Here is a 25,186-nt window from a genome sequence, read left to right as displayed (position 1 = left end):
AAAAAATCAAAATTAAAGGCATATTCTTCTATCATTAAATAGAGCTTCAGCATCTTGAGCAGTAGTTCCATCGTTATTAATTTATCTGTGGCCTACAGATTCATCCAGAAATACGTGTATGATCTGCATCAAGAAGAGGCAAGCCATAGTTGTTCCTGTAGAATTAATCATCCGATGAGATATGGAGTTTCTACCATCTTTATCCTCCTGTACATCAGCCTACCAGAACAGTACAGTAGACACGTAGGAGCAAGGACAAACATGCAGAAGAGCAAGCAGAAGATGAAACATATTAGCCCAAGACAGTCATTGTTCAGAAAAAAGCATTCCACAATTTGTGGTAGTGGTTGCTTAGCAGAAGTCAACATCAAACACATAGCTCTGAGAGAGCCAAGGAAGAGTGCTGTATGAAATGTGAAAGAGAAGATTAGTCAGTGACTGCTGTGGTGGAGTAAGGGCAGGATGCTAAGGCAAGCTGTGTCAGTGTAGTGTGTTTCTCAGGTTTGTTTCAGTACTCTGCTGTGATCTGATCTGTCTGGCATTTGCCTGCTGATCCCTCTTCAAAAAACAAGTTACAGACAAGTTTTTTTCACTCCAAAGTTCAGCTGAATCTGTTTTTTTTCTGTAGACATAATGCAGAAGCTGTTACTTACAGTCACGTTCTCCCTTGTGCAGAAGTGGGGTAGGAGACCAAATGCTGCTCACTACTGGAATTTGTAACACAGCAAGCATTTTACCTTTGTAGGATCTGGGAAAAGGCAAGAGGATATTTTCCTAAAATACTCCTTGGTGTTCACGCACTGCACTGGAATAAACAGAGATTTAATAAGAGCACAAGGATAAATCTACCTCTAAACACTTTTATAATGGCAGCTCTTAAAATGACACCCCTTTTGAATCCTGTATTAGAATACATTAAATTGGGATAGCAATTCATCTGAAGGTTTACAAAAAGAAGTGTTTTGTTCAAACTTGTACAAAAATATTTGAAAGATTGAAAAGTTGATACTAGGAATTAAAACTCAATTATCTTTTATCAAAATCAGTCATAGCAATAGTATCAACTGATACTATTGAGTGATCAATAACATCATATCAATTTCCTTCTCAAAAAATCTTTGAATATTATGTCCTACTCAATTTTGAGAGAAGAAGGGGAGGATTTTACTATTTTGGCTTTATGATGATGGGCTAGTTGCCACCAGCTGATCTCCAGGTTTGGAGTAAGGATCCTCATGGGGGACACCCACTTTCTCAGGTTTTGCTACAAAACATTATCAGACAAAAAAGCACAGAATTGCAGATACAAAATGTTAGGTATGATATGAAAACCTTTCATAACAAAGGTTCAAGCAAACCTGTGTAATAGGTGTGTATGTAACTGTTTTGATTATGGTGAGTACTTTTGAGAATAGCAGCCATGTTTTGTCATGTGTGGTGTTGGCTCTTGTATAAAACATAGTAATTTCCCCCCCTGACACTTCTCACAGTATTTATTTTATTGATATAGCTGCAGGACACTTTTTCTTGAGAAAATACTATTTTTTCCATTTCTTATTTTGTGTTATTACTTTTCCTGTGAAAGAAACAACAACTAAAACAATCTTTCAGAATTGCATTTAAAATCTCTCTCATCAAGTAGACCCCTCTGTATTTCAGACTGCCATAGTTCATCAACCTAATTGGTAATAGTATCCTTTCATCTTACGTTGTAGGAGCTGGAATAATATTTGTCAATATAGAGAAATAGTCTTCAAGCTGCCAGTGTTTAATGACATACAAGGGACACTGGGAACAGGGAAGATTCCAAAGGAATCATCGCTCTTTGTAGGAAAATACTTTGTAAATCATTGGGTATACTACTTTTTATTAGATTAAGAATAAAATCATAAAACTTCATTGGATTAAATTTTTTCACTGCTTTGAAGGCAAAACTTTCAAAGACAGAGTTATCTGATCCATTATTATTATTATTATTCAAGGGAATGTTGGTTCAGTGACAGTGCTTTGGTTATGGAGTGCCTTTGAATCCCTGTGTATTGTTGTAATGACACAAATTACTCAAGGTAAAGCACGCTCAGGTTGCTTTTTTTTCTTCGAAAAAAGGAGTTTCTCTGTTCATCTCCTCTAGCTTTTGAGGCAGCAACACTCTTAGTCCAGATCTACTGCAGCTGATAGGGAGAGGGAAGGTGTAAGAGCAACCAACAGATGATGTTTCTGTTCTACTCTTGATTTTTCGTATGTTTATATCTGCTTACAAACTAGGTAGGAGTTGTCACCAACAGTCCAGACATGTATCTGCAGGCACAAGTGAAAGAAAATACATCTATTCATTTTGTAAAGTGAAATGCAAAACTAATGCAGTGGAAAGAGAAATCGTCCCATCATTTATACCATTCCAGTAATTCATAACTGTCTCAGAATTTAGCTACATGTATTTTGCTATGGTAACAAGCAATTTACATTTGTCTTACTGTAAAACTAAGTAACAGATTGAAAGATTCAAAAGCCAGAAATACATTTGTATTTCTGCTGCTGAAATATTCAGATTTTGTTAGCAAACATGCTGTCCGTCATTAGATACCTGCTAATATTTGTCTCTTACTTCAAATGGTCTTGCTAAATCATTTGAACAGGATACAACTTTGCAAGGATTGCCAGCTTTTCTGTCACATCAGAAAATTGCTTCAATTGCTTCTCTTTTTTTTTTTTTTTTTTTTTTTTTTCTTTCTTGGATGACAATCATGGGGTTAGAGTGGCAAGTTCTTGTGAGATGTTTTCTAACATCTGGTTAATTATGAGCTCCTCAGGCACTTGAGCTAAAATGCTGGAAGAAGTTCTGAGCTCCTGACATAATGAGGTGACTTCCTGGCATCTTACATGCAGTGTCTCTTCCAAGAGTCCTTTGGATGAGATTTTCATGTTGCATCTTGCTACTGAGTTTAAAGATGCAGGCACCTTGAATGAGAATGTTTACGTATGAATACAACTGAGCCATGTTTTCATTTTATAGTAAAGTTTCAGCTTCAAGTAAATGTGAGATTCAGAACTGTAAGATGTCTACCAGTCTAGAAAGTAAACAATGCCATCAATAGGGAGTGTATTTTTTTGTTCATTTAATTAAACTACTGTTTTCTAACCACAAAAGTAAACTGGACAGTTACTTGTAAAATATTTGTCTTCTGCTTTTTGTCGTTGATTGTCTTAGATAGACAACATTATTGTCTTGATCGCTACTTGCTGGAAAGCAAACATTTAAACAAAAGATAACACTTGAGGAAGTTTAGGTATCATATTAATATATGTCGAAAAAATATGATGATAGAAACACATCTGTCTTGAACAAATGCTTCTCAAAATGCATTAGCTTTTTTTTTTTTTTCTTTTTAAATGCAGTAGTTTTCTGCCTAAACATACCTGCTAATAGCTAAAATTATCTCAAAAAATCATTTCAATTTCAGTAAGCGTGCAAAACGGGAGTACTTTAATAGATTGGTCTCTATTTGAAGGAATAACCTGGAAACCGTGAGTTTGTCTGGAGTCTTTATCAGTTTGACTCTTTATCAGTTTCTTTAGTAATGAAATGAACTTGAAGTAATCTTTAAAGTGTAATCATTAACAGTACATTGATGTAAAAGTGCATTCCTATAAAAAGGAACTGCTGTATTTACTTTTTTTAATGTGAGGAAGAAAATAAGAGAGTATACATATAATGAACTAGGGGAAATTAGATCTTTTATATATATATTTATTTCCACATCTGCTGAAATGCTTAGATTTGAAGATACACCAACTGGACACAGGAATTTTGTTTTCTCATTTTTCTACTTAATAGCAAATGATTTTTCATTGGTAAAGTTCTTTCAGTATTTCACTTAGAATTCACTCCAGTCAGGTGGAAATAATGCTTTCCCCAGAATCAGTTGAGGTATAATCAAGTAATTTTTCCTTAGAGCCTCTCATCTGTAATTTTGCCACATTACCATAGCTCTGATCAACTGTTCTGGGATTACCTACTACCAAAAGGCTGTTATTTACTGTTCATTTTTTTATTTTCTACAAGATTACGAGAGTGAGCAGGTGGAACATTTTCTTTCTTTTGAGGAAAAGAATCTTAAATAAACTGACTTTTGGACCACCAATAGCTGTTTCCAGTAAAAGCCATCATTAGTTTTGTTTTTGAAACCACCTTTTTTTGTTTGTTTGTTTTTGTTTTTTTGTTGTTGTTGTTGTTTTGGTGGGGGGGTTGTTTTCGTTTTGGGGTTTTTTTTAACACTGAAGTGATTTTAGCATCTTCTTACACTTTCTTTGGGAGCTTGGGCAAATTATTGTGTTACATATTTGTATCTATTTTCAATCTGCAAAATAATAATTACATTCTATGTCTTGTTCATATCTGTATTACATTGCTTTGTTTGGTTTTATATCTATAAAGCATTCAAATACTCTAGTGAGTAATTCAGGAATAATTAGATAACCAACCAACAAATTGCTGTCTTTTTTTGTACAGTTCTTTTTCTTTATGTAACTATGCAGAGTTTTGGTGGGTTTTGCTTTCTTGTTTATTTCCTTTTGCTTTTTTTTTTTTTTTTTACTTGATCTGTATCTATGTCTTGATGCTCTTGATGTTATATATTTGCTAAAAGGTTTGTAGGACCTTTTACCTTTTGACTTATGAATTCTATATCTGTAAGAATTTTAATAGCTGAGGTTGTAGAATTAGTTACTAGATACAATTAATCTGGTTTCAGAAAACTTCAGCAGTTCTCTGGCACAAAAAAAAGTTGAGTTTCCTTTGGTGAATGAGATGCAGCTTAACGTATCTTTCTGATTCAACTTGGGATCAGCATGTTCTAGAATGTACAGCCCCAGAGAGTGTAACAGTCTTCCCATCTTATTAATTCTTACAGTGCTTTCTGAAACTGCTGAGTGGGTTAGAGACTGTGTAGTCTGCTAGTTTCTTTCACCATCAAGTAAGGTGGGGAATGTATAGGTCATTTAAGACAACTTAAGTGTAGGTGGATGCTTGCCGTTCTGAGAGCTTTCGTTGCTGGACCCTTAGTGTTAGGCATTGAGGGTCCCCTTATTCTACTTACTTTTCTTTAGATGTACAAAGAAGGATTCTTCCAAATTTCTGCCTTTTTAAAAATCTGTTTGTATATAATATATAATAATTTCTGTGGCATCATCACAGTTTTCAAAATTTCACACTGTTTTTTGGATTTGCACACTTCTTAAAATATTCCCAGTTGTTCTTTCTCCTCGCTGGGGCGAGAAAGAGTTGTTTTTATGTTCTGTAATCACACAAGTACTGGGGTCTTGGAAATTTCACTTGCTGGAAATTACACGACCGGGAAGGAAGTTTTGTGATTGAATTTAACTGCTGAGAGGCAGGTATACTAAAGGCTTTCAAAATGACTATTAAAACAGAACTAACCTATTGTTTGAAGTTATATTCCCATTTAATTAGATCTCTTATAAGATAACTGTACCACTCAAAGGAACAGATGACATAAAATAATACAGCTTTATCAGTGCTTCACCTGCTGTATTCCAGAAAAGGATGAATATTGAGAAATTAGTAATGCTTACTTCTCTTTTAATCTTTTCATTACTTCAAGGGAGTTGATTCTAGAATCTTTTTTCATTGACTTAATGTAGATCAAGATTGACCTGATACTTAGTGTGGAAGAAAGGCACATACAGATAATTCCTTTTTTAACGTCAAATAACTTTACAAAAAGGATAACAATCCTTTTGTTTAAGCAGCTTGTCTATAAGCAGAATTTTTACTTGGATGGCAATACCGTTTAAAAAATAGGAAGGTAGAAATTATTGCCTTAGCACCTGTTAGAGCTGAGCTATGCAATACTGAGGTTTAGAGGAGGAAAAGATGTTCACGGGGCCACTGAAACCCGTACGCTGATAGACAGGTAGCATGATTGGTGCTGTGTGGGTGGTATTGTTGCTTTGTGCTCTCACAAAAGGCTTTTTAGTGCAATGACAGTCTCTTTCCCGTGGATGTTGTTAAGCGATGCATCACCTTTGGAACTAGGAGAGAATTTGGAGAAAAGGTGCAGAGTAACACCTTGCTCAACACTGCTTCAGGTCTCAATTTAACAACATGTTGTAGTATTCCTAACAAAGCTAGAGCTTATGAGTCATGAAACTGACTGACTTCTCAATTGGCATATGTTTATAAAGGTTAAGGAAGGAGGAAGGGAAACATAGAATAGAACTATTTTTGTATATGACATCAAACTCCTTTTTACATTATGCATTCTTAATGCTTAGATTTCCTTCCAGAAATGTCAACTTAAATATAGTCAAATTAAGTAGAAATGTAGAAATTACTAAATTAGCTGTATTTCTATGGCAGACTTGATGTACACACTTGAAGTTTAGTAGTTCAGAAGGTTTTAGACCATTTTTAGACTGTTGGGTAGATGGTAGTTTTTGCTGGCTTGAAAAATCTTCAGATCTTGCCTACATCAATACCTACTGGAAGGAAAAGAAGGCAGGATTTTTATTCAGACTCTGGACTTAGTTTTGAGAGGAATCCAACTTGCCCAGAGTTATCTGTCAAGGTGTTGAATGTTTAATCTAAATTAGCCATTGGGCTCGTGGAGAGAGGCTGCTGCAAGGGGTGAGTCACATAAAACAAAAATAAATAGTTGTATCAGGAGATCTCCTAAGGATTCCTGAGGTCGCAGGGAAATCGAGCCATTGGGAATTTGCTGAAGGAAAAGATATAGTGTTTTAAAGAACTGACGCAGTTATCCTTTTTGTAGCACTGGAGGGGTGTAATTCCTCCTGAAGTGAATTCACTCAGAAGTTACTCTTATGACCCATTTTCTGTGAGAGGAAAAAAAACCAACAACCTTTCACACACAAGTCCTGTTGTGTATTCTGTATTGGCATCTCATTATACTAATTCATGACTGCTATTTGAGCTCAGCCTTGGGGATTTTAACTCCAGCTTTGACATTTTTGTACTGAATTTAGAAAAATAGCTGCACTTTATGTCTCATTTTCTGTAAGGTCAGTAAGATGCGTAATTTCTGTAATTTCATTGTTAGTTTGTAATAAATCAGGATATTCCTTGTCTCATGAACCCATGAAAATGATCACAGAATTTTTGTCCATACAGTCTTTATTAAGTAATTTACAATCTTATCCCAGTGAGAGCCCTTGGTTAGGCTGAATGCATGCTAATGTCGTGTTGCCTTCCAGAGGCAGCCATCGTAAGGCAGTGCTGCTGAAGATCTTAATTGTCTCAATACATCTTGGTGTGCTTTAATGCCTCTAAATTAATAATGCAATTTAATACCGTTATTAAGTTTTGAATTGCATTACTTCAGCAGAAACATAAAGCTAATGTGATTGTGTACCATAGGGATGGAAGCACCTGTGTTTTTAAAGGCTTGTCCCCCACATTGCAGTTATTTAGTCCAGTTTTGGAGGTTGACGAAATATTTTGCTCATGTACTTCTGGGGGCCACTGAAGACCTTACATGTAACTTATGACTCACAATGAAAGGTCAAAAGCCACAGTTACACAGTGTCTTAGGAACACAGTATAAGAAATAAAGGTCATTGCCAATAGGTTGAGTGCCTATGGAAGCAATAAATATGTTAAACAAAAGATATTTGTTGGTAATGCGCTATACACCAAATTACAGGGAAAATGCAGTAATAAACAGAATTAAAATCAGTAGTCTCTGCTAATCTTTTCTGAGGATTTTTCTTCTTACTTTCAAGTTTGGTTATTGTTTTGTACAGAGCTTTCATTATTACATGAAACTTAAAAACTAGATACTTGAAAATTTTAATATTGCTGCCAGCATTGGTTCACATCACTTTCTGATTGATCTAGAGTGCTAAAAAAAAAAAAAAAAAAATCTAAATCACCTTCAGATATATAATATACAAAACAAACAAACAAAAAAGTAACGGCATAATTTCCTTTGCTCCTTAAAGCATCACCATGAAAACTGTATATGTGGAAAAAACAGAATTGTTATGCTCTGTGGCACATCACTTCTGCTCTGAATGTTGAATATGATTATGTACAAACAATATTACCACTGTTTGATTTAAACTGAAATAGAGAAAGAAATATATGTAAGTTAAGTGCATGGTTACCTCAGCTAGAAAATGCTTCTGGGGTTACTGTCAAAGGAAATTTATATTTCTACTTTTTTTTCTAAAGGATAGCACTGCCATTACTAAAATGATGTGTAAAATCAGGGAATAGCAAAGTGGTGCTGCAACATTGCAGTGATTATCATAAATCAAACAGAAGTGCCTGCTCTTGTGATACTGCCTGTGGAAGTCAAAGCCTAAATCCGGTGTGCATGGCTTCTGATCCTATCCTGTTACTCTCTTCCCTCCATAGGTAGTGTTTGTATAGGTCTCATCAGAGTTAAATCTTACATGTCACCAGATGAGTTTATATTCTTCTGGAGTTACTTACAGTATTTTTTCATAGAGATTCACCTGGGTAAACATATATCAGTAAGTGTTACCATCGTGAACAGTATTCTGTTACTAGCTTTTTTTTTTTTTCTTCTCTTTTTTCTTTTTCTGTACTCAGATGTAGCAAATAAATATGTATTACCTGAGCAGAACAGTTAAAACATTAAAGGAAGACTATTGGCTTACTTTGCCTGGGTTGTTTTCTAGTTTTAATAATGTGTTGTGATTAGGATGCTGTGGTATGCTTTGTAATTTTGTAAGGCTGTTTGGTTAAATTCTGAATTTAATGACAGAAAATGAAGGTACGCAAGGGTTTCAAGTTAGGATTGTTGTCTTTATAAAATGTCAGTATATCTCAAGATAGTATACAACAATATATATGCTATAATATAGAGTATATAGAGTATATAGAATCCCTTACAGATAGTATATTATGTAGGAGTGGTGTTGTATGTACAATGTTTTCCTTCTGTATGGGTTAATTTACATTCTGATGGTCTTGAGTCTTAGAGTCTTCTAAAAATAAAGAAAGAATCCTAACTTCTCACTTTAAACAAATATTGTTCTTACTGTCGAATGTAATTTTCAGACTGTCAGAGGTAGTAGCACTGCTGCTTTCTTACCAGCGATTGCAAAGCAAGGCAGTGTTCTGCAGAGCAAACTATGTGTAGAAGATACATGCCCCCTAGAGGTCTGCAGGCATCAAAACATTCCTCGTTTTGCCCCTACCCTTAAACTTGCATAAATCATGAAGCCTGGACAGACTTCCAGAGCAAGGGGACGCTGCTAGTAGGGAAAGAGCTCGTAGCTTTGACCCCATATTTACAACGTAGTAAATCCTCCTAGAGCCTGACAACCATGTTCTTCATTTTCTGCTTATTTTTTTCTACCGTGTGTCCACGTGTCTCTGACATAAACGTGTGTGTTTCAAAAGCTGAGCAAGCCATTGACATACACGCGTTACCTAAGTTAGCTGTATTATCCACTAATCATTCTGCAGTTATAATTCCCTGAAAGGTACTTTGTAAAACATAGTGGGGATAGGTAGCTTGTTTATTAATTTATTTTGGTAGGAGACAGTTATTTTAAAGACAATTCTTAATTTAACATTGAGGGATTGTTTGTATTTTTAGAAAGTATTGGTAGATTTAAAAAACAACAACAACAAACAACTCCACTTTAAGTCTTTTTTCCTATATATCATTTTTTCTTTTTTAATTTCTCCTGCTTTCTGTTTCCCACTCAAACTCTGTTCAGCTTTTTGTTTGTACACATGTTCACAGAATCACTGAATTGCAGAGATTGGAAGAAACCTCTGGGTCCAATCTAGTCCAACCCACTGCTAAAGCAGGTTCACTGCAGTAGGTCACACAGAAAAGTGCCCAGGCATGTTTTGAATACCTTCTGAGAAGGAGACTTCACAACCTCTCTGGGCAGCCTCTTCCAGTGCTCTGTATCCCTCAAAGAAAAGAGTTATTCCTTATGTTTCTATGGAAATTCCTGTATTGTGGTTTGTGCCTATTATTGTCCCATGTCTTGTCACTGGATGTTGCTAAAAAGAGCTCGGCTTCATCCAGGTGACTCCCACACCTTAGGTATTTATAAGTATTGATAAGATTCCCTTTCAGTCATCTCTTCTCCAGGGTGAACAGTTCCAGATCTGCCAACTTTTACTCATATGGAAGATGCCCCAGGCATTTAATAGTCTTTGAATGGCAGTACACAACCTTCCGGTGTGTCAGCCACTCCTCCCAGCTTTGTCTCATCATTGTTCTGTCTCTTCATCCAGGTCACTGATGAAGGTGTTGAACAAGACCAGACTCATCACCAACCCCTGGGGAACACCACTAGCTGCAGGCCTCCAGCTAAATTCTGTTCTGTTGTTTACAATCCTTTCAAGATGCTAATAGGGAAAAGTAATTGCTGAACTCTTTTTTCCAGTGGTGATTTTCTTTATGCTAATTTGGTGCCAAATTTACCATACAACTTTGGATTCAGCTGCATAGAAAGTTGCAGTATAAATGATCTACGGTAGAGATGTTGGCAAATGTTCAGACATGAGTAAAGGCATGTTATGGAACCAAGGCTTACCAGGGGTAAGGAGCATGTCCTTGCAGTGTCTGCTTTTCCCCATTTGTACTCACCAGCCCTGGTGCCTGCACGGTTGTTCACTGTAACACCCAGGAATATCTCCAGCAGTAAATTACATTTTAGCCATGAGAAATTTTAGTTAGAAGTCAAAATCAACACCTTCGCCTACATTGTTGTGTGTCATATTACTTGTTGCTGTAATCTGTAACTGATATAAAACTGTATTTGTATTGGAATTTATGCCAGCTTTATATAAAGAGCTGTGCTCTGAAACCCTAAGCAATCAACCTGTTCCTTTGGATGTGGCTTCAAAGAGCACTGTGTGTCAAATCACCTAGAACAGCCTTTCCTGGATAGCGGGAGGATAAAAATAAAACCTCAGCTTGTGTTAAAAAACAATTAGTTGTGAGTTTCACACCATGTGGATCTGTAGCATGTAAGAGGTAATTTTGAGTCTCAGCCACCCAAAGAACAGCCATCCTGAGTTGCATTTTGTGGGCAGCTCAGATCAGTCCATAGCCCCTTGCTATGGTCTGTATTCCTTTCACTACTTTGGTGCTTCACCATGGAATACATCTCCTTCAGAAAATGTCCACCTACTTTGGACAGGACTATCATGCATTTTTTTGCTCTTTTTTAATTACATTTCCTCAGAGGTGCCACCCTGCTAGCTGCAGGCCCAGCCCTGTGCTGTGGCCAGGCCATTGGAGCCAGCTGTGTCTCACACAAGGCAGCCTGAGCCTCACCTTACAGAAGCTCTACAGCAAGTGCAGGTGTTAATCTGAGACATATCAGCTGCTTTTATTTCTTCAGCCCCCTCAAAAAGGTTTAGTGAAACTAAAATTCAAGCAGATGCATTTGCAGCTGTTGTTACATCTGCAGTTCTTCAGTATGGAAGGAGTTGAACATTTAATATTTCTCTACTTTTTTTTATATATATATTTGAATACAAAAGCCGCCTTGCAGACAGTGTCTGGGTTAATTTAGGAGATTATTTAAGGTTATATACATATGCTATTAACTGTCTTTTGATGTATGAGTGAATTTTGATAGGTAAGTGTGGGAGGTGATTGCACCTCTTGCTATCAGCTAATCTCTTTTCTGCACTTATAAACATTTTCACTAACCCCATAATTTCTTGTCAGAAGTTTCACTGAGACAATTGTTGGATAATTTTGTGTATATCTTATACAAAATTGAGTTTTGAAAGGAGTTTATGATCATGGAATCTTTCCCTCTATTGTGAAGCAGGCATAGGTATGAAGGAGCAGCTTTCAGGCTCCTTCCTGCCTGGGTAGCTGATGACCAGGCAACTTCTTTCCACTGAGAGGCTTACTGACCTACTGACCTTCAGTCACGGAATCTCACCTGCATTACCCACAGTGCACTCAGCAGCCTCCCATGGTTCATTTAGTATTTCGGTACATTGCTGTCCCATGCTCTCAAATTGAGCACATCAAACACTTCTATAAATAAGTCACACCCAAGTTTTCTCAAGTATTGATATTTTTAATGTTTCATGAGAATTTCTTTTTTTTCTTTTTGGGTTTATCAGTGGCACTGACTCTGTAGGAGAGAGAAGAATCTCAATTTCAATGATTGGAGAAAAAGGTTATTAGTCAGGGAGTAATTACTATCTTAAAATCTTTGAATAGCTGTTACTAGTGTCTCTGTATGGAAGAAACAGAGCAGTATGTTTACCCAGGACATCTTTTTCAGATAAAACTGCCTTCCATGAGAAAGGGTATATATTTTTACATGGATACATACAGATATATATGTCTGTGTGCATAGGTATATATGTAGGGGAGCCTAAGCTTATTCAAAATTGCAGGATGGATCAGAATATTTATGAACTAAGAAGTGAATGAAAGAGTCATTTGTAACAACTTTAAATACAGTCATTGTGGGAAACAATTTATGATAGTGAAAAGTGTATAGTGAAAATGGGATTCATCAAATCAGGTTTAGATGTGCTGTGTAATAAGTGGAGGATATTAGGTACGCTTAGAGCTTACTTCATCCTAGGGCTCTGTTTAAGTGTCTGATCTTTAGATGAGACAACTTTTTCTGCATTAGCATGACAGAATCTTTGCACCTCAGGTTACTAAACAGCCTTATAGCTGTAAAGATACCTAAAGGTAAGTGAGACCACGTCCTAGATTGTTAACTGTGTATGAAATCACAAGCTTCCTAGTTTGTTCGATTTAGCAATGATTATCTGATAGTGTGTATAAAATTACATATGAAATTTTAAAAACCTTTTAAAAGAAAAAACAATCTTTGTTTTCTTAAAAAAACAGAGGTGCTAGAGGTCAGCTATCAATACGCACCAGGAGGAATAAAAATAAAAATCTATGAGATTATAAATTTCTCAGGTTTTAAAAAGCTTTCATGATTATATATTGGATATGTGGAAGATATAAGTAATAAAGAGTAGTTAAACTGAAGTACACTTCTACATAGTATTTTTGCCAGCTGTTTTCTTCTTTCCTAGCTGCTTGTGCTACTAATTATTTTCAGGCACTCTAGTGCATTTACTAGTTACTTTATAAGTGAAGTAAACCAACTTGAGCACTTTTAAGCTGACTAGATCTAACAATATCTGCAAAATAACCACTCAAATTTGCCAATAAAATGCTGAAGTTTTTATCATTTTACAGGTCACTTCCACAGCAAATGTGAAGTTAAAATTTATCTTGTGAATCTTTTAAAGTCTATTTCAGAGGTTTAATCCCCTGAATTCAAGCAGTGAGTTCAGGTCGAAGATATTGACAGTAAAATTTTTGGAAAAAATTGTGAAATTTTTGAAATTCAAAAATATATAAACAATTTTGATTCACTTTTAATCTTAAAATATATATTATAAAATCCAGTTTAATGGCTTTTCCTTACATTCTTTTGAATCCACTACCCGTGTTTAATGTATTGATAGCAAAGCTATCTAATTAGAAGATTGTTCATTTCCATAGCACCTCAAGTTTAAAAAATTCATATAGACTTCTGCTGTGTACTAGATGGGTGTCAAATAAGCAGTTTGCACATGAAAACAAGCATTATTTCTTATGAAGTCAGTATATGAAAATTCTCTTTTTGTTAACAGATTGCTTTCCTTAAGGTGAAAAAAAACCTCTAAAAATGTGAAAATAAACAACAACAAACAGTTCCCAGTAGGAAATTCTACCCTAAACTAGGTGTAGCGTTTTTGTAGCTCCATTACTGCTGTTTTTCGAGTTTATAAACATTGCGCTTTCAGTCTCTTACCATACAGTTTTAATCTTGTCTAGAGCGATTCTGACATATATGTAATTAGATCCAGTGGAAGAAGCGCAAAGCAGAAATACTTTCAGCTTTTTCAGCTCAAGAATCAAAAGACTTTCTGGCCTTTAAAGTCCACTGAAAATAGAAGCTGCAGGGCAAATATTTTATTATGCTTTTTTTTTCTGATGTTGTAAAGTCATCAGAATTATATCCATAAAACTACTGAAGTGCCTTGTATCTGTGTAGGTATATTTTTTTAAAATAAATTGCCCAAATTTTGGTTAAAAAAATAATAAAGTACCCAGTGAATAATAAAGTACCTGGTGATGATTTCATGTGAAATTAATTCCTTATTATGTACAAAGTTTCATGAATCTGTGAAATCTGTTTCTGCCAGTAAAAAACTTACTGCATGATACGCTTCTGTATAAATACAGGAAATCAGTTTCACAGTGCAGAGTCAATGTATGTCACTTCATTTTACCAAGTAAACCTAACAGAAATTACTGTATCCACAGTACTGCTTTCAACAGAATTAGTTCTCTTGTTTAAAGGCTTTTCTGACACTTGTCTCAAGTGAGGTTTTATCAAAAATAAATTAAAAGCAAAAGGCGATCGAGATGCACTTCTTGTGTTAGATAGTGTTTCTTATGAATATAGGGAAGGAATTGTAAAGTGTGATCTTCAGTTCTGGAACTTTAATAGAGAGAGCCCACCTGGGCAGATAGCAGCATCTTTTAAGCTGTCACAGTCACAGATGTATTTGTAATCAGACACCTCTTCTTCATAATTGCTCCCATGCATGAATCCTAACTCAAGTTTCTTAGTTGTACTGGCTCACAAACCACACCCAAGGACTGGTATCACAGTTTATTGGCCAATGCTTAGAAGCACCCCTTAAATTGAATTTATGTCCTAGATAGCACCACTGAATTCAGAGTGGCTGTTGACTTTGCTATGTCCAGGATTCATGTTGTTAGAGTAAGGCGTAAGGGTTTTGTTTTTCATTTCTTTGGACAAGTCTCCCAGAAAGATCAGCAGAGGAGTAATGAACTATATCAGCATAAAAGAAAAAGTGCCACTGTTTCTGTCCCAGATATATAAAAATATAAGTTAGCCATCTTCCCTGATTTTATCCTGGTATTTTGTACCAGATGTGTGGGAATACAACTTTCACATGATTCTTTCACATGAGCTTTGATTGTCTTCACAAGCTGTGTGGCCAACTGTTTTTGATTGGTTTTCATAGTGAGAAGAGTTTGTTACATGGCTGGGTTTAGCAGCAGCAGAAGATTTTTTTGAGGAATTGTAGTTATAAAATAGAGTAGTGAATTCTGAAGCTGAGTCACTACCAGTGTGGCTAAGGGAGTAAAGCTGAATACTGGCAGTATTGACCAAAAAAATTCTGGGAATAAATTTCTTTACTGAGAATAACTTTGAAAGCTAATTGAATAATGAGTTTTTGACTGAAAAAACCTTGACAAGAAGGAAATTAATATTCTTTATTTAACTGTCAGAAACTGTTATTTCTCAACTGAGAGGGACCAAAACCAGAACTTATATCTTAAGGTGTGGGCTTACGTTTCCTAGGCTAAAACGTCAAACTCTCCTACCAGACCTCTCACAGTGTTTATCCATAGCTTTGTAGAGTCAAAATGCTTTCCAGGTGGGAGGTGGTTTCTGATGAGCATGAACTCCTTGGCTTCTCCTTGCCTCTGTCTGAGTGTTTTCCTTTCTCTGCTGGGTGACCTTAGGTGTAGACCTGTTTCCTTGAGCTACAGTTAGTTCCTTTGCCTATTATGGTGGGAGTAGTGATGCAAACAAGTTGCAGCTTGGAATAGAAATACCTAGTTGCTTCAGGAGGTGTGTCTGGAATTAGTGTTTGTCAGCCAAATTGACAATTGAATTTGAACTCAGCAAAGAGGGCATCAAAGTGCACTTCTACAAAAGGATTTGCCACACTGATGTATCCAGGTTCCTTCCAGCTAAAAACTGAATGGTACTGTTAGTGATACAGTTAATGTATGTTCCTCCTTTTGAGCTGTCTTTCATCTGATCTGCTTCCTTTCCAAATAGGAAAGGAAAGAGAGACTTTCTTGATCAATGACATATAGACCTGTGTTTATGTCATCTTTTGGTGAGAAAAACTGGACTAAATGCCTGTTTTCTTCTATTCTGAAACTGAATTGTCAAGTGATCTCAGCCTTGTTTGTTAATAACATCAGTCTTATAATTGCTGTTGTTTTTTACTGAAAATAAAAAACAACTAGACATCCAGTATAGCCAGTACATGCTCTCTGTTCTTCTGCCTTGTTTTGTAACACCTGGGAGTGAAACCTATTGGCATGCTGGTAAGGCTGAAACACTGAGCAATCACATGGAGCATCTGCAGATTCAGAATCATTCTTCTGTGTTTAAGCAATTCAGAGGGGTTTTGAAGCCTTCAACTGCAATAGCATGTAATAAATGGGATAATAACAGCACGCGGTCCCACTTGGCATTAATTATATCTAGTTAATTGAAACACAGCAGTTAGTGGCTAATCCTTCTTCTTCACTTCAGAAATTTACATTTTTTTTGAGGAGGAAAATGTATTGTATAAGTTTTAATTATAGTTACATAGGTCACTGAAAGTAATGTCTCCTATTTATTTCCATGGAAACTACAACATATACAAAGAGCAGAATAACACAGGTTGATACAGCAAATTCTTAGTGATAAAATGCTGTTTTTCAACATAGTCATCACTATGAGCTATGCATTTTCAACAACACGAGCCTACCTGGCACACCAATGGAGGTAACCAACTGTTTCCTTAAACAAATGCTGTAACAGCATTATTGCTAGGAAAGTTTTGCCCACACAGTCCATCTTTCATCATTCTGAACACACGGAGGTCAGAAGGTGCCAAATCTGCACAATACAGTGAGTTTGGTAAGACTGTTCAGCCAAGATTGGTAATGTATTCCACAGTTTTCAAAATGCTACCAGGCCTGGCATTACCTTGTTGCAAGAGAAAGGCTGTCTTCTTTTCTGGCCTGACTGGAAGTGATCCACCTCTGACATTGTGGTACAACATAATAAAATTGGAGGCATTGCTTTTGGAGCACCCTTCATATTCTTTTGCTTCCTCTGTTTGTGTCAACTTTTGATACCAACAATATGTTAAATTAAGCTGAAAATATAATGTTTGGAATCAGATTCCTTTTTTTTGTTGTCCTACTCTTTTAATGAAAAGTGGTGTTCCAAACAGCTTTCTAAACCTGGGTAGTTTGAGAGACAGCATTATTTGGGGAAGAAAAGGAGAGCCATTTTCTGATTTCTGCCCATACAGTGAGCTGTCCCTGGGGTCCAGGTGAGCTCAGCAGCCACTCTGAAGGTGCTATCTTCCAAGATCCCTTCCTCACTCAGATGCAGACTCTTTTGTGTTGACTCAGGCAAATAGTTATCCTCACTCCAGTGTGGTCATTGTGTTTGAAAAATCATCTAAAAACATTATGATTATACTTAGTTCCTTGTGTAGCACTGTGAGTAACTAAAGTTGTCAGTATTGTCTTATTTCCAGATATATGCAGTATATAGATCCTTGAGTTGTTCTTACTATTTTCAGCTAACTCTCTAAAAATTTATATATATAAAGGAAACCGATATTCAGCCATAGAAAGCATTAACAGCTTTTGTATCCTCTTGATCCGTACAAGTACGTTCAGCTTATATGTCTGTGTCATTGCTGTGCATTTGCAATCTATTCTTATGATTCCTCCTCTCTCTTCTGTTTTCTTCACAGCCTACATGCTGACACACTACCAGTTGTGTTTCCAAAAGAGGAGTTCACAGAACTACACAGTGCCTGATCCTACTAGCCACTCTGATGTTCCTCCCTGGGCCATGTAGGTAAAAGAAACACATCTACAATAAATCTTCCCAAGTAGTAAGCATATTGACAAACAGCTGATTTTTTTTTTAATAGCAGTGCTCACTTTGCCAGCTTGGGTTCTTCTGGAGTTTATGGACCACAAAATCACTGAATAATGCTTTCCAATTTTGTGATGTGTTTTATTATGAAGAGACATGCAGCTGTAAACCGTCATATATCAATAAGTGTTTGGTCCCTATGCCATGTGTACTGGAATTTGCTGTGCATGCTAGGAACGTTGCAATGACTGTCATTCATGTAGGTGAACGTGAACTAACTTCAATAGTAGCTGTAGTGATGCAGATTTGGCTTAGGCACAAAGCCCAGTAGAGAAACTGAGTAAATTCTCAAGCATTGGCAAACCTTGAGCTTCTTGTTATTACAACTGCATAACTAGCAGAATAAGAGCCAGGCTGAAAAGGTTTACAGGAATGAACCTCTAGGCCTGTTTTAAAAAGAATAGGAGAATATAATGGTTTTGGCAAGTAGAAGAAAGATGCTTTCAGATTATTTCTGCTATTCATCTTGAGCTTCTGTAAAAGGCATCTTTTTTTTTTTTTTTATGGATTTCAGATAAAGAAAAAATTTAGCCCATAATTCAGGCTTGCTGTAGGAAAGAGTAATTTCCTGGAAAGTGTGTTTTTTCTTCCAGTTTTGATATGCTACCTGGGTTTAGGTTTTCTGAAGTAATTTCCCCTGTAAAAATTAACTTAAGCAAAGAATTAGATATTTCCAGATAAATTGCTAGCATTTGTTAGCAGTTGTCTGATTTCTTCATTGCATGTTTCACTGTTTTGTGATCCAGTTGCAGAGGTATTTAAAATTGTTTACATTAATTGTGAATTTGTAGACTGCAACATTCATATCTGTCATATTTGGTGTTTTTTCACATTTCTTACGTTTCTGTAAAACTTCCATGCTGATTTGTACTTTGTTCTTCATTTTGTAGAAATGAAACACAATTATGTAACAGTGATTTATGTGGTTTGTATTTACACTTGTAGGCACACCCCTTACATGGGAGACTGCTCTTCTCACTTACTCACTTGAGGGACTGTGGCACTGACAGTTTATTGTGACTGTTGCTGGAGTGTGTTGAGATTTCAGTCAGTCAGTTCTACTTGTTTTAAGAAACCTAATCATTTCATTTCAGGAAATCATTTACATAGCATGCTGGTTGAATCTTTATAGCTTTAAAGCTAGCAACAAGCAGCTCATGTACATCCTAAATCAAGGCAAACCTCTAATTTCATATTCTGAAGTTAGTACATAGTGTCTTGAACAACATTACACAGTTGACCATACTTGATTTTAGTTGTTTTTGCCTTTTATGTTGTGTTGGCCATTTTCCAGCTTTAGTTAGATATTTGTTTTTTGTTGTTTTTTTTTTTTTTTTCCCTACAGATTTTGAGTATGATAAAGGCTTGTAGCTTCTTTTTTTTTCAGGTTAGTCTTTGTGAATAAAATCCTGAAAATAAATATGTTTTCTGTTTAAGTAGTTAAATTGAAATTGTCAGTATTTGTAAGTGAGTTACTAGCTCTAGATGGAAAAGAAATCTATGTTGTTTGGTTCGGGTATCCAAAATCTTCCTTGGGTCGTAGTAAGGGGCCAGGAAGAAATCCCATCCATTATGCTGGAGAGGATACCGAGTCTGCAGCAAATGCTGTCTTTTGGTTTCAGAGGCACAACTGCCATTCAACAAGAATTGTTTTAATTGATGCTGAAATTGAGAGTACTCCAAAAGGATTGGAATTAACTATCTTCAGTCATAGCCTAAAAGAAAAGTAAAAAAAAAAAAAAAAAGAGTCCAAGTCATATAATTCATTTCTACGAATGTTACAGTGTGCATCTCTCTCCCTTTGTAAGCATGTTTGTCGATTAGACTCTGATATGACACTGGGATAACAGTGAGCATATAATAAAGTGTTAAAGCACCAATCCAGTGTATATTAACATAGCTTTCTTTTTTCCTGCTACTAATTTAACAATAACGAAAACCATTCATGCAAATATATCTAATAGATTGCTTTATGTTTATGCTGTTGTGCTACCTCTTAAGGAGTTACATATGTGAAGAAATAATCAAATAATATGCTTTACCACCCACAAGCGTGCAATGCATTAAACAGAGTTTGTCAGTTCATCAGAACACATTATATTATTGGAGAGGAGCAGCATTGTTTTGCTTAGCAAAGGTACATTAGCGCTGCTGTTTGGGCTGTCAGAATCATAAAATCTTACTTTGAATGCAAGGGTAATGGTCATTGTGACACAAGTGATCCTTGTGCTTTAGGAGCTTTTAGCCAAAAATAGATGTTTGCAAAGTTTGTGGTACAAAATGACTCACTAATGCAAAGTCCAAAGTCTAAGACGATTGTGGTAACTTTCCAGTCTAAACTACATCATGTTTGATCTAGAAAGAGCCAGAGGAAATGTCTTGTATTGTTGTATTTTTACTTGTTTGCTTAGTTTTAGAAATTGATAGTAGGTTGAAATTGATAGTAGGAAAAAAAAATAAGTTTGATAAAAAGGAATAACCAATTCAAAGTGTATGTAATTTGTGAATACACTTGTCACAAGTTTATGCTGTAAGCAGTTGTACAATCAGTCGGATCTTTCAGTGCTTACTTGTTTAGTTCCTGTTTATACAGTCTCCCTTGAAGTGACTTGGATTGACATTATTTCAGGGGAAGCATCACAATTTAAACCATTGTATATCTATGGCTCGTGTGTTGAGTTAATGAGTCATTCACAAGGCACTGAATGCTATAATGTTTTAAACAGATGATAAATGGCAGAAATCAATTTTCTACAGACAAGTTCCTTTTTGTTTCTAGTTATTTAACAAAGTCTAAGCAGTAGCTCCTGATGGTGAGGGGAGAACATAGACTAGTGTTCAGCTCATTCATTCATCTTTGCTTATTTATTGTGAAATAGAATAGTTGAATTCCTTGGAGTAGAAAAGGTGACACAAACTGATCATTTGTAATATGCATCTTGAGAGAAAGCATACATTTTATACTAGGATTAGATTTGTTACTTAAATGAATGATAGAACTATTTAGGTATTTAAATTGAAGTGTACAAAATATATTTGCTCTCAGATATAATTCCCTGTAGGATTCAGCGTAAACAATTATTTCCTTACATGCATTAAAAACTCAAGTGGAGTGGTTATGTCTGAATTCCATTCTCTGTAAAAACTCCAACTTTTGCAATGAAAATCTTTCAGTATCTTTTCTGGGGGGAGGGAGGGAGGAAGACTCTTAGTTTTCACAATTACACATTTATATTTCCTCTGGCAATAAAAACAAAAAAAAATATCTTGGGTTTTCTAGTCACGTACTTCACCAGGCTGGTCATGTCTAACTTGTTAGGGCTGACTAGTTTGCAGCTGTAGGTGGTATGTGAGATACAGAATTCAGGAAGAGCGTGATTTCCATAACCTCTTCAAAGGGAATACATTATAAATAAAATACATTTCTCTAGGGGTTTACAAAACCATTCTGTTTACAATTTAAATTACATTAAGCTAAGTAAAATAGTTCAGTAAAATCCTCCAGGGACTTAAGTTTGAACATTACATTACTTCCATTAATTGGAAGTATTTTACTGTCTCTCTAATAGTTTATTTTCTATTGAATGTATATATGCACAAACATATATATGTAAAATTAAAAGTATTGTCCTTATAACAGGACTCATCCTTGCCCATTCTATGTTCCAAGTCTTTCTGTTCAGTTGATTGAAATAGCTTTACTCGCTTACCAGTCTTCATTTTTCACTACTTCATTTCTGGTGACCATCCCTATGTGGCAGATTTTCTACTTTTAAGCAAACTCAAACTGACACTGAGACTCTTGACTAACCTGAAGTTCTGTACCACAAGTGGAGAGCACTAGACTTTCTTTTGTTAGAATATTTTAGTCTACTCATCCAAACCACACAGCTTGTTTCTCCCAGGTTATTCTCAGAGGTAACTGTTATTCAGGGACTGGAACAGGAGGAAATCCATTTGTCTCCCTACTTTATAAAAGTAATTCAGATACAGAGAGAATATTCTGTAAATACGTGCATAGTATATTTTTTGTGTGTGTATAGAAATATGTTTTGTTGTACATCCAGTTTCCTTTCTTTTCTTGCTAGAAATGTAAGCCTATTCAGTTTCATACAGGATCTAAATATGGTAGTCCACTTTAAAGCATTCAAAGATAGTATGACTACCAAGAGAGGATGATAGGATCAGTACTAGGAAGGTTTTAGAATACCTCAGAGAACTACTTAATTCTAAGAGTGATTTATTCTCTCTTCCTTTTTCACCCTGTGGCAAGACATCCAGACGGAACTTGATCAGGTTATCATTTGGAACAGTAAGGAAGACAAGACAGTAAATCTGTAGTGCCAGACTCCTCTGATATTCACAGCTTTTCAATATGGTTATCTGTAGAAATGATCTAAGCACATATAGGCTTACAGAAGCTGACACATCTTATGTAGTAAAAGCAAAGCAGTCCCATAAGGGATACATTCTTATTCCCATTTTAGAGTCATTTTTAAACCAGCTGCTAATTCCCATTTAAAGCTTAAAACAAGCTCTGTGTTTCATATAAAATAATTTCAAGTGATTTTTTGAAATGGGAAAATAAATCTTTCCAACTAAATATTAACATTATTGAAATTTTTTTAAAAAAGAAACTACACACAAATTTTTCTCTAATTAATGAAATGTTTTCTTTTTTAAAAGAGCACATTTAGAGGGCAATATTAATTAAGCCAATACTAGATTGAATAGAAACTTACTTACCCGAAGGTTTCAGGTTAGCTTGAGTAAATCTTGCAGGAGGGGAGGTAATAGAAAAAATCAAAGCTTAGACATATTTTCTGTTGACTCAGAACCTAAAATTGTTAAGGGAAATGTAAGAAGGATTAGTCACAGAGGTCTAAAGAAACTATTTCTTCAGGATATTTTTTAAGATTTTCATTAAGGATTAAATAAGTTTACAACTTCATTGTATGTACTTAGAAATCATTTATATTTCCTTTCCACTGTGTAAATTTATTTTCTTTTTTCAGTATTGTATTTCTGCATATCAAAAATAACTTTTGTTCGTAGTGTCACACAGCCAGTGTGGAGGTAAGGAACTGTACCAAATTTACTATACTGTTTCAAATAGTAATAATTTTTTTTCTGTATTATTTCTAACTTTCTCCAAATGTATGCAAGAGTAGTTTTTATTATGCAAGTAGATTATATCATGATTATGTCAGACTCATTCCTTTCTTTTTTCCCATCCCTTGTCATTAACTTTACAGATAATATTGTAAGATTTAGTTATTATTGTCTACTTTGAAGCAGAGAACATAGGAGGAAAAGAAATGGTTCAAAAATAGAAACTGCATTTATGGTACTTTTTCTGCCTTTTCCCATTTTAGACAATAGATGAACAAGTGATTAGAAAATACAGCCTTATCTTCAGTTCTCGGGCATGCTGTATTAGGAGTGCATGAAAGCTGGAGGGTTCACAGTCAGCACTGAGCAAGATGGTCACTGCTGATTTGCTCAGTGCTGGGTGAATTACTAAGGTTATGGTTTCATGCCAGTACATATCTCCTGAAAAATGCTTGCATTTTATTGGGATGTTATTGCAGAGCTGATTTGACCAAATAAGGTGCCAAGGGCCAATGCCCTAAGATATAGCAACTCTTCAAACTCCACAGTCTCAAGGTCAGCCCCTATATTCATTGAAATGTAACTTAATGCAGTAGTTTGTGTGTGATGAAAAATAAAAAAAGTTCCTTAGCATTCATTCAAACCATTTTAAAATCTCTCCTTGTTGTCTCCTTGTTTAGTGAATTTGGAGTAAGTGACTTTGATGGAAACTCATTGATTCTGGACAGAATAAGTAGATTCTAGTTTATTCTTACAGAAAGTGCTGATACCCTAGTATGAGAGAAGATTTAGAAGGAAATTTGCTATAGCTTGTAGTGACTTTGTTGGGGAGTTCTTAAAATTTATTGTAGGAATTAAGAAGAAATTAGTAGCATGTGTGTACATTTTCCCAAGAAAAATACTCCATCCCTTACAATTATTGCTATATTATATTGTTAACAGAGAAACAATACTGACAGAGTGATGAATGGCACTTAGGAATTTATGTGTCTTAGGTGTAAAATGAGTGATTCACTATGATTCTTCAATTTCAAACTTCTCTCAATTTAATTAAATGATTAATTAGTTAAAAAGGATTGTTTCTAAAGTGGAGTGAAAAGTATTTGGAAAACCAACACGTGGTAGTTTATACATCTGTAGTAGTTTACATATCTCTGGTTGTAAAGTAAAGCAGAGGTTGAAAAAATGTCATCAAGAAATTTGTAGGCATTGCTGATCACAAACTTGAAGAAATGGGCCAGCAACTAGATTAATTATGGAATCTTTTATGGAATCTTTGTGGCCAAATAATCTAAAAGCAAACTTTGTTGTTTATTTTAAAAACAACTCTGATAACACAGTGGAAAAAAAAAATATTCACAGCAAGCTAAGGTTAGACTTTTGCTTAAAAAAGCTTTAGCTTAAGCAACATTTAGCTTTGCTATGCCAGAAACTTATGTTGACACCAGACGTGGTCAGAGCAGGACATTGTTTGGTGCCTCCTGAGCACTGAAACTCCTTCTCTTTGGAGTAGGATGATGAGGATGACGAGACAGGACTGATAGCAAGGGACTAGGTCCTCTCCCTCTCCTCCTACTTTTATGAATTTTTGCTTCTCCCTTTTTTTTTTTTTTTTTTTTTTCATTTTATTAATTCAGTTCATACAGAAGGGTAAGAGGAGGAGGGTTCTTTCAGAGTCATACTGCATGGCCTGGATTTGGCCATGCCAAGGGCAAGAAGGTTGAAGCACTGTCGAACCTTTAAAACCCAGGATTGCCCACTGCACCACAGCTCTGAGTAGCTCACAGTGTGCAGAGCAGCCTGGGATGTGGTCAGGCTCCACAGGTGTACCAGCTTCCCCATATCCCTGACCTCATCTGGCAAGTCAAAACTTCTAGAATATGTTGGAATATGAAGAAGACACTTCTCATGTGTATTTTTGCAGGAGAAAGTTTTCTTACATCATGCAGGGCAAGGCTGTAGAAAGATTAATGTTGTGGACAAAAGAACCTGTCGTGCTAAGTAATCAATCAAAGAATATTTTAATACAAATATATTATACGTAAAAAAAAAAAATAAAATTTTAACAAAAACTTTTTAAAAATGTCACATATATATACATCATATATAGAAATATATAATATATATGTAAACACATAATATATTACATATATTATGTATTATGTATTGTAACATAATATTTATAGATATGTCTCTATATATCTCTATATAGATAGATAGATATGGGTATCTATTTGTGTATGTGTGTATATATATATATATATATATA

General features: G+C 35.4%; 1 protein-coding gene across 3 annotated transcripts in view; it reads left to right on the top strand.

The window, feature by feature from the left end:
- The window catches only part of CHRM3 (cholinergic receptor muscarinic 3), a 263,192-nt gene that overhangs the window by 125,405 nt on the left and 112,601 nt on the right, over nucleotides 1–25,186 (top strand). For 2 of the 3 annotated variants that reach the window (XM_090135382.1, XM_090135383.1), the window contains one exon: nucleotides 17,618–17,720. In XM_090135382.1, coding sequence (XP_089991508.1) covers nucleotides 17,623–17,720 — 98 coding nt within the window. In that variant the 5' untranslated portion in view covers nucleotides 17,618–17,622. Of the gene's footprint in view, nucleotides 1–17,617; nucleotides 17,725–25,186 lie in introns of those variants that run through there. The other variant, XM_090135385.1, reaches the window with a different exon arrangement.

The sequence above is a fragment of the Phasianus colchicus genome, chromosome 2 (genome assembly GCF_987193195.1).
Source record: "Phasianus colchicus chromosome 2, bPhaCol1.hap1.1, whole genome shotgun sequence".
NCBI lineage: Eukaryota > Metazoa > Chordata > Aves > Galliformes > Phasianidae > Phasianus > Phasianus colchicus.
Note: the sequence above shows the minus strand (reverse complement) of the source record. Positions and strands in the feature narration are given on the sequence as shown.